Below are 10,650 nucleotides of genomic sequence, written 5' to 3'. Positions count from 1 at the left end.
GTAGTAAGTGTACATATTATATTAACAGTGGAAATACTTCTAAATTCTAACAATAAACCCGCATTATCACCTTATAAGTTATGATTTGTACGTTAGGGTTTAGACACTTTGCTATTTAATTTTACTAGGCAGTAGGCACTTTGGTGACATAGTACGTTACGCTGAGTCTATATTAACATAAAACAAAAACTCTACTAGTTTATGATAGTTAATAAAAAAAATTGTAAATCAAAATATTATGGTTAGTGAAAGAAATACTTAACAGTTTCCAATTGTTATATCTAATACTAACAATCATGAATAAAAATAAATGGCAATATATTATGTGAAAAGAAACGCAAGTGTCATTTGAGTTTGACATCTGACATTTCATTTCTTGAAAGTTGAAGTTGTTAGTTGAATCGATTATTTTTGTGGTTTTGTGGCCAACACTAAAGACACGGTTTTCGCAGGTTTTCGAGGAAAATTTTCCAGTATCTTTCAAAGTCAAGTTAAATTTAAAGTTTCAAAATGCTCGCTTCACGAAATGTTATTTCCCGCTTGATGCAAACCACAGGTAAGTAAAAATTATACATTTGAAACATTAAATTCAAATTTGGAAATTATAGGGATTTATCTTTTATATTGGGTTTGATTAGTTATATTTACTTAGTTAATATCATTCATATTTCGTTTCAAGATCTCCCGATTAATAAAAGAAGACTGGACTTCGTTTATTCAATTTAAACTGAAAGAATATTGTTACATAACAATTCAAAGTAACCTAAAACTTTGTTGAAACACTTGCGTTAGGTAAAATGTTTTAACCTTTAAATTATGTTTAAGAGAAGGAAAAACAAGGACCTCTTTTACACACATACCTACCTAATTAAGGTAGGTATGTGTGTAAAAGAGGTCCTTGTTTCTTACATGACGTTGTAATATTTACATCAAAGTCTGCCTGTAGTCATGAATTGCCTAAATAGATAAGCGTTATTCTTATCTGTATTAGAATTGGTACCTATCCGTTTTTCAATATCTAATACTGTTTCTTTTTTAAATACTTACTAAATAGGTAGGTACCTATTAGTTATTTTTTACCCGACTGGCAAAACCAAAAGGAAGGTTTATGATTTTAGCAGTCTATGTATATACAGGGTGGTCAAAAAGTCGTGGATCAAACGCAATAGGGAGATAGAGGAGGTCATTTCCAGCAAAAACTTTTTCTACAGCATGGCCATATTTAAATTGCCCTAAGAGTTATGAATATTTTTGGGTTTTTTAACAAAATACTAGATTCTCTTTCAATTAGACTAATTAAAAAAAAATGAGATAAAAAACAATAAAACAAAAGATGTTGTGTCGTAACTAGATAATGTATCAGCACTACAAACCTTCTTTTGAGGCTCTGGCTACCAAATTACAATAGCAATTAATTTTTTTCCAAAACTTTTAAAGCGTTACCAAAAATTAAATGTCACTTTAAAAGCGCACTGTGAAAAAAAAATGTACTACGGAAAAGTGACCCTGTATCAGAAAAACTTGCTGATTTAATGCCAATTTAAATGAGGTATAACACATTACTCTTTGTTTCGTAATTCTGGTATTATAATCGTTTTTTTCATATCAAGGTGCAAATTTCAGTAGATTAGTTTAACTCAAAATAATTTTGAAGATTATCATGCTGCTAGTTAAACTGCTAGTTTTTTGTACGTTGGAATGCTAGAAACTTCACTGTGCTTGTCACACTTAAAATTTGTGAAAAGAACAGAAACTCTTCACTACCACCACGTGCCAGAACTATCCAGAACGCCCGTCTTGCAAGTAGTTCATCTTTTCTATGAAACGGATAAAAAAACTATGCCTCTCGTTCACACTATTCTTTCTATTTCCATTGTTGGAATAAGGAAGGATGTGAAAGAGAGGCATAGTTTCTTTATCTTTTTGTTTCCTAGAAAAGAGGGCGTTCTGGGTAGTTCTGGCACGTGGTGGTAGTAAAGAGTTTCTGTTCTTTTCACAAATTTTAAGTGTGACAAGCACAGTGATGTTTCTAGCATTCCAACGTACAAAAAACTAGCAGTTTAACTAGCAGCATGATAATCTTCAAAATTATTTTGAATTAAACTAATCTACTGAAATTTGCACCTTGATATGAAAAAAACGATTATAATACCAGAATTACGAAACAAAGGGTAATGTGTTATACCTCATTTAAATTAGCATTAAATCAGCAAGTTTTTCTGATACAGGGTCACTTTTCCGTAGTACATTTTTTTTTCACAGTGCGCTTTTAAAGTGACATTTAATTTTTGGTAACGTTTTAAAAGTTTTGGAAAAAAATTAATTGCTATTGTAATTTGGTAGCCAGAGCCTCAATAGAAGGTTTGTAGTGCTCATACATTATCTAGTAATGACACAACATCGTTTGTTTTATTGTTTTTTGTCTCATTTTTTTTAAATTAGTCTAATTGTAAGAGAATCTGGTATTTTGTTAAAAAGCCCAAAAATATTCATAACTCTTAGGGCAATTTAAATATGGCCATGCTGTAGAATTTTTTTTTGCTAGAAATGACTTCCTCTATCTCCCTATTTCGTTTGATCCACGACTTTTTGACCACCCTGTATATTTATGTAGTTATGTATGTTTGTGTCCAGATTCTGTGTGTTCCACCGTAGCGCCTAAACTACTGGGGCGATTTTGATGAATGAGGTGTCAATTGATTCATTGTAACGGTCTGGGTGACATAGGGTACATTTTATACGAAAAAATTGATCCAACAGATGTTTCATCAAAAAAAGAAGTGACAGAAAAACAATTTTACTATTATAATATTTCAGCTTTTATTAAGACGAAGTCAGGTTTTAGTTTTCAACTTCATCTTGTTGAAGTCAAATCATGTCCCAAATAGCAGAAAAAGTTACCTATTGGGGTTTTCTGTGAAGAAAGATCAGTAACAGGTAGGAATTGGGAAGCTGGTTGTGCCTCAGTGAATATATCTGTTAGTCCTGTGCCTTGCCATCAGACTGCCTGAGGGAGTGGCGTTTGTATATGCTTGCACTACATTTCCAGTGCGGCGCTACCACGCGGGCGAGGGCTTCAAGACGCCCAGCATGGACGAGCTGCCCGTGCCGCAGGGCTCGTGGCAGGCGCGCCACGACGCCAACCAGCGCCGCTACAACGCCATCCTGCTCTTCGGCATCAGCTTCCTGGCGGGCTCCGTCGCTCTCGTGAGTTCCATCACTGTGACCTGTTCTGTCTTAGTCTGTCACCTGCTGCACATTGTTTCATTGATGTCAGCCAGTTGATTCTTTTATGTAGGTACTTCTTTCATCTATACTATCTATACTAATAAATATTATAAAATTGGAGTGTCTGTCTGTAATTTCGAAATAACTACCTCATATTAAGCTCATATGGTTATTTGAATGATACCATAACTGAATCACGTTTTTAAAATTTTTGTCTGTCTGTTTGAACGGGCTTAATCTTCAGAACAGCTGAACCGATTTTGATGGGATTTTCACAGACAAGTAGAGGATTGGCCAGGGAGTAACACAGGCTACTTTTTGAACCGACCAATGTTTCTGTTGCAGGCCAAAGGCTCCGGCTTGCTGTACCTCAACTACGCGCCCCCCAAGTCCATCGATTGAATGTAAATTGTATGTAAGCTATGTACCTATGTGATGTAATTAGTAAATTAAAGTATTCAACTTAACAACATTGTTTAAGTATACTCATTTCTATTGTAACAAATTGTATTCAATTATGTGGCTTTCACATAATTGAATACATATGTTCAAATAAACCAATCTTTCGCATTAACATTTACTGAATCATATTTACAAAAACCATTTGATTTATTTTGCAGTGATCGATCTCCCACACCTAGTTTTAATGAAAAAAAAAAAACCAGCCAAGTGCGAGTCAGACTCTGAGTGTTCCATACTCGGGTATTTTTTCTAACATTTTGCACGATAAATCAAAAACTATATTATGCATAAAAATAAATAAAAATCTGTTTTAGAATATACAGGTAAAGCCCTTTCATATAATACCCCACTTGGTATACTTATCTAACTTTGACAATTGAAACACATTTTAATTTTTTTTTACATGATATAACCACAAATTTGCGCTTTTCAGATTTATTCCTGTATTTGTACTATAAGACCTACCTACCTGCCAAATTTCATGATTCTAGGTCAACGGGAAGTACCCTATAGGTTTCTTGATAGACACGATGGACAGACAGACAACAAAGTGATCCTATAAGGGTTCCGTTTATCCTTTTGAGGTATGGGATAACGGAACCCTAAAAATTGGTGAGATCTATTATGACACGAATACGGAACCCTACAGTCATGTCTCTATAGAGAAGAACACCAAATCATCTTGGTTGATTTTGGCTCGTAAGTTACTTGAACCCAGATTCATGAAAAAATACTTCTTCAATAAAGTTCCTCGCGAAGGGATTACTTCAAAATATTTTATAATGAACATTATCATTTTATATAATTATTATTTTTGTAAAGATACAATAGTAGATTATGCAACATGGGGATAATGTAATGTCTTACGTCACGGGCACCTGGATAAATCCCAAGCGAACGAGGGATTTTAGAGTAACTCACGAGCGTAGCGAGGGTGTTACATCTAGAATCCTGAGTGAAGCGCGGGGTTTAGGGCTGCCCAAGACTAAGACAGCATTATCCCCAAGTTGCATACTCTGCTTTTCACACCTCGCAATCAAAATCAAAATCAAAATCTTCGTATGCTTATATAGGTACCTACCTATCTGTCTTTAAAAATATCTGGGAGCAAATCGTTTATTACACTTTGAGCACTTTTGAACACTTTTAATAGTTTCCGGAGTTAGATTATTGCTGCCATCATCGTCATCACTCGACATTTTAATTTCAAGTTAAATAAATATTTTATTTCAATAACACCATAATATAACGTTTCGCACAAGGTTTCGCAGATAAGTTTTGAAGGAAATTTAAAATTTTCAATATTCTTTAATCTATGGTTTGTGAAAGAGAGAGACGCCATCACTCATCAAAGCGAGATAGAAAATTTAAATCGCGCATGTGAGAGGGACACCATCATATTATGTCGAAGCGAGATAGTTGATAACTAAAACCTTTTTAGACGCTACATTACGCCCCATGGGCTTTCCTTACAACATTACTGCCCGGCTAATTCATAGGAATGTAATGACGTATATGTGGGCGTGTTTGCCAAGGTGTTTGCTTTATAAAATTATTATATAGAATCTTCTTTAATAATAACCTCTTTCGGTCTAAGATTTATTCATATATGGAACCTCCTTGTTTAAAAACCTCCACGATCCTAACGCCGCCTAGTGAGTTTCCTGAAGATCTCTTTTTCATACTGAATTGGCGCCAATACTATAGAATTATTGTCCTAATCATAGAGATATTATATAAACAATAGAGGTAGTCATAGGTTGTTGCCGCTCTTGTACATCCATTTGTCAACTAGATATTGTTATCTCGGTCTATTTCACGGAACCTCCGTTCGGGTAAAAGCGATAGCTCATATAAGTCTGGCAACAACGCACTGTATGTGTAACTGGTGACAGTAGTTGTCAGCATTTGGAGACAAAACATTGGGATTTGATGCAGCGTTTTTATAAAATTTTAAAAATCACAAAAGTCTGGGTTAAAATTAAGATAAAAACTAAAAACCAAATGTGTGACGCTGTGTTTTGTGCCTCCAGATATAAGAAAGAAGGCGTCCAAGTTCCTGAATTGCCTTTTCATAGGTAAGTCTTTAATAACTATTTCATCGATACCAACCGCGACTTTTATTCCGAAAATCGCTAAAAATTAAAGATTTACATGTTATAAGTGTAATTATCTCGTGTAATACTGACAAAAATCACGTTTTACAGCGCAATTTAATTTTAATTTATGAATTATTATTTTAGGCATCATTTGTAGTGATGTGTACACACTTTATCGATAAAATCAAATTTGTCTTTTATCGTATAAATAACATTTGCTTACTTTTGTAGATTTCCAAATTGTCCTGAAATTAGAACTGCGTGGATTTGGACAATAAAACGAAAATCTGGAAGTGAAAGGTATATTCTCGTCTATGCTCCAAACATTTGGAAGAGTCTTGTTATGTTTCTGGTTTAAAAATAAATAAATTGAAATCAGATGCAATACCTACTATATTTGAAAGATATCCTCAAAAGTCAATACCATCAACCAGTAAGCACTAAGCTCTTTCAAATTGTATGTAGGTACTTATCTACAAATAAATATGTAGTAATGTTACACTTTTCTTTATTTGACAATAGTTAAACAAAAAAGACACCAACAATTAATTAATTTATTAATTTTTTTATTTGTACAAGTATATTTGTATAAAGTGGACAGGGAAGCACTTATCTCTATAAGAGATCTCTACCAGTGACCCTTGGCAGTGCAAGAGGTTGTAAAGGGAGTAGAATAGGTACAGCAAAGAGAGAAGTAATTATTATGGAAAAAAAAAACTTAGTAGATATTATGTTATAATATATACTTAATTTTAAGGTTTGAGGTACAAGTGAGTTTAAATAATTTCTAAAATTAAAAATTACCTAATTGTTTTACTGATATTTATTTAAATGTTATTATCATCATAAAGAATTATGCATTTTTGACTAGGTAACAGCAAGACATACATTAATTCATTTAATTTCAGGTTATAAAGGACGAACGAAACAAACTTCGAGAGCTGGCTAATAATGAAACAAAAACGAAGGTTTTGAGCATTTTCCTCAGTCAGTTTTCTACGTCCAGCTCTCTATAATTTTGTTGACCTAGAATTCTTGACTTTTACTTGGCTTTTTATTTTATAATAGAGCAAGATCCCGGAAGCGCCAGACTGTATTTATGTACTTATTTTCTGAGAAACGGCCAATTTATAAGTATCAGCTGCTGCCTGCTAAAGGTACATATGTATAACATTACTCACTTTTCTTAAAGTCTGAGTGTAGATATAATATAAGTAAGTATGTTTTACAGAAGATTGTGAATAATTAATATTCAATACTGTCAGAAACTTTCCGCCACAAAAAGCAACATAATATAAAATATGCGTTTTATTGCCTACGTTATTAATTATAGTAATAATACTAATAAATTGATTTGAATTATTTGAAAAGTGTTTCATTTTACTCTTGTTTTTACTGAATATATAATAACCGTCCGCAGGAATTTATAGGTTTTTAAAAATCCCATGGGAAATCTTTAATTTTCTGGGGTAAAAAGTTGCTTACGTCAATTTCCAGGACGTAAGCTACCTATGTATCAAATTTCATATAAATCGGTATAACGGATGGGCCTTAAGAATCCCATGGGAACTCTTTGATTTTTCGGCCATAAAAGTAGCCTATGTCCGCTTCCAAGGTAACTCTGTACCTTTCATTAAAATCGGTTAAGCTGCTGGGCCGTGAAAAGCTAACAGACAGACTGAGATACACTTTCGTATTTATAATATTAGTATGGATAAGTATATATTGCACGTAGTCCGTCGTAGTAACATAGAAAATTAATTTGGATGTGGTATCGATATACCCAAATTCGCCGTCCCAGCCCTAGATGGTGCACACAGTGACAAAATGACTTACGCACACAAAAATAATTGACACGCATTTTCAGTTTATTATCGGTCCATAGTTATAATACGTCCATGGTCCTAATAGAATTTATAAGTTGATAACTATCACCTTCTGTTGTTTGTTTTGATATTAATTAAATATCTTATTATTATTAAGATATTTAATATGTTATTTAACTAGATAATTATTTAATTAAGAAATATAGAAAATGTTAATGACTCCATTTTCGACAAACCACGTTGGCCACGCCAGAGGGCGTGTCTCGGCGGGAAAAGCTAACTTTTGGAAGAAGAGTGGAAGACTAGACATGTTTCTGAATACTTAATTTTATTAATGTGATTTTAAAGGCTAGAGTGTAAATAATTATCATTGTATCTTGAATTAATGTTTGTTATGATCTATGAATTACAATAATGGCTTTATATTCTGGGATTGACGCCGACATAATATATTACCTTTAGAATAACAGGTCAGTAATAAGCATCGATGTATAGTAATAAGGCATTCTGGAGCGAGTGGTGTGAAAAGATAATTATTATTATTATTTTGTGTATTTTACAATGACGCAGAAATAATTGAGAAATTAATATTTAATACAAGTATCAAAACTATATTCATTGTCTCGCTATACCCAAAGGGTTGTTCTTTATAGCACCTGAAGCAACGGGTATAAAATGAAAAGAGTAAGCAGTACAATCACACTGGTTTATTAACTGTTCACAAATTACACTAATAATCACCGATATATTTTTGGAAATACAATAATTTACAGCACGCTAGGAAATACACTTATTGATTCGTTACTATTTATCGCTTTATTATTATACACTGATTCATAATCACTTTATGCACTTATTGACACTGATTTTACTGGATTAATTAATATTCTGGGCAGAGACCGACATAGTTTCTGCTTACACTGTGTTTCGTATAAAAACTGCACTACAAAATGAGCTCTCATGGCTTTTTAAGGCTTTTCCCCCACCGAAGGCATTCGTTCGGCAGTGGTGGCGGTCCGTTGCGGTGGTGGCGTTGACTGTCATTGGCTAGCATTTGGCATTTGATGGCCGGCTAGCTATGATTGGTTGGCGGTCGGCGGTCAATGGCTCGCTACGCTGGGATTGGCCGGCGGTGATCGGCTTGGCTCGGGTGGGCTCAGGCGGTGTGTCGTTACATTTCGGCCGTCCTGAAACAATGATTGCTCCCGCAATGGGAGAAAGCTTGGTTAACTCTCTAGTAGGTCAATGAGGTCTTCGGTTTCAAGCTGTTCATCGGAGCTGCTGGCACTGTCAGATATAGGAACCGAACTGTGATAGGGCCTTAAGGAGTCTGCAGCAACCAGGCCTGTAAAGGCTTTGTAGCCTCGAAGCCCCTTGATACTTCGGATCCTATATCTGTCATTGCCCAACACCTCGGTTATGATATATGGACCTGAGTAAATGTCGTCAAGTTTAGTGCTCACTTTTGTAACACTGCTTGTGGGAGCTTGTTGCCAAAGAACTAAATCCCCTTTTCTATAGATACGGCTCGTTTTGCGTTTCTTGTCAAAGTTATGCTTCATTCTATTGCTTGCTATCTTTAACCTAGCACTAGCATTGTTACGCCTAACTTCTACTGGCTCACTAACACTTTTGTCAGTAGCTACATCACATCGTGACCTAGAACTTTTGGCAAACATTAAATCATAGGGTCTGTAGGTCGTACTTTCATTAGTAGTATTGTTAATGCCCCATAGAACGTCAGGTAAGCAGTTAGCCCAATTACTCGCAGCCTCGCTTGGATCTGTGGCACGCAAAGCATTTAAAATGGTCCGGTTGGTGCGTTCCACTTGGCCATTGGCTCGTGGGCATGCGATAGAGGTCAAAATGTGCCTAAACTGTTTGTCAGTGGAGAACTGTTTAAAATGTCTACTAGTATAAGCTTTCCCATGGTCACTTACCAATTTATCAGGGTATCCAAAAAGACTGAATATTTTTTTAAGTATTCGAATAGTTTCTACAGAATTGACTGTTCGGGTTGGCTCAGCAATAACAAATTTTGAAAAAGCATCGGTAATCACCAGCATATACTGATATCCTTTTGCTGTCTTACAAAAGGGTCCTAAGTGGTCAACATGAACCATGAGCATGGGCTCTGTAGGTTTGGGAATAGGGAATAATTTTCCTTCTTTCTTTCCATAATCACCTTTGCCATAAGCACAATAAAGACATGCAGTGTCATACTTTCGAATAAATCTAGTCATTTTTGGAAACCAGTAGTCTTTTTTTATCAAATCTATGCATTTTTGAAAACCCACATGGCCTATATCATCATGGTGCATCTGGACTAGCCTCCATCGAGCTAATGCTGGCACTACAAGACGATTACCATGCAAAGTCTTTCTATACAACCTATCGTCCAAGAACACATAATTGTTGGTTATTTCCGCGGCAGCTGAGCCCTCCCTAAGCTGGTCAATAATTCGCTTCAACTTGTCATCCTGGTACTGAACAGTATAGAACCAGTCTGACACTTCGAGGCGATTGACGTTCGTACTATCAACTGGGTTCCTGCTTAACGCATCTACATGTTTCATTCTATCCCCAGGTCTGTACTCTACACTCAGATCGAAATCTTGGATTGATAGCCACCATCGGGCAATACGCGGGATAATGTCACGTTTCGTCAAGGTGTCTCGAACAGCCGTACAGTCAGTCACGACCTTTACCTGTTTGCCTACGATGTATACTCTAAATTTACGCAAGGATTCGACTACGGCTAGCGTTTCAAGCTCATAGCTATGATACATGCTTTCCTCCCTACTCGTTACCCTACTGAAATACATAACGGGACGTAATGAATTGTCGGTTTGTTTTTGTAATAAAATGCCGGCAATACCTGATTTGCATGCATCCGTGTGAATCTCGATTGGCAATGCAGGGTCGTATAAAGCTAGTATTGGTTTGGTACATAAACACTGTTTCAATTGATCAAAACTGTTTGATTGTTCACAGCCCCATTTCCATACAGCATTTTTCTTTGTTAAATCTGTTAA

At 35.3% G+C, this 10,650-nt stretch overlaps 1 protein-coding gene and 1 long non-coding RNA gene across 2 annotated transcripts; both read left to right on the top strand.

Annotated features, from left to right (window-relative positions):
• The first annotated feature begins 378 nt into the window (after nucleotides 1-378).
• LOC123870335 lies at nucleotides 379-3,697 on the top strand. Its single transcript, XM_045913593.1, has 3 exons — nucleotides 379-556; nucleotides 3,050-3,207; nucleotides 3,574-3,697. Exons 1-3 carry the CDS (start codon nucleotides 511-513, stop codon nucleotides 3,628-3,630), a joined length of 261 nt encoding a protein of 86 aa, XP_045769549.1. The 5' UTR covers nucleotides 379-510; the 3' UTR covers nucleotides 3,631-3,697.
• A 2,020-nt stretch (nucleotides 3,698-5,717) lies between these two features.
• On the top strand, nucleotides 5,718-6,991 carry LOC123870337. Its single transcript, XR_006797057.1, has 3 exons — nucleotides 5,718-5,768; nucleotides 6,021-6,089; nucleotides 6,698-6,991. It is a non-coding gene; the product is annotated as an uncharacterized LOC123870337 (long non-coding RNA).
• The last annotated feature ends 3,659 nt before the right edge of the window (nucleotides 6,992-10,650 follow it).

The sequence above is a fragment of the Maniola jurtina genome, chromosome 12, assembly GCF_905333055.1.
Source record: "Maniola jurtina chromosome 12, ilManJurt1.1, whole genome shotgun sequence".
Classification (NCBI taxonomy): Eukaryota; Metazoa; Arthropoda; class Insecta; order Lepidoptera; family Nymphalidae; genus Maniola; species Maniola jurtina.
The sequence above is the reverse complement of the archived record's forward strand: the minus strand, read 5'-3'. Positions and strand labels throughout refer to the sequence as shown.

What these genes read in the sequence shown, in the direction of transcription:
- LOC123870335 (XM_045913593.1), top strand. Translation starts at nt 511, where the DNA reads ATGCTCGCTTCACGAAATGTTATTTCCCGCTTGATGCAAACCACAG. An exon ending in CCGCTTGATGCAAACCACAG is followed by an intron (nt 557 to 3,049) that starts GTAAGTAAAAAT and finishes CTACATTTCCAG; the next exon opens with TGCGGCGCTACCACGCGGGC. An exon ending in TGGCGGGCTCCGTCGCTCTC is followed by an intron (nt 3,208 to 3,573) that starts GTGAGTTCCATC and finishes TTTCTGTTGCAG; the next exon opens with GCCAAAGGCTCCGGCTTGCT.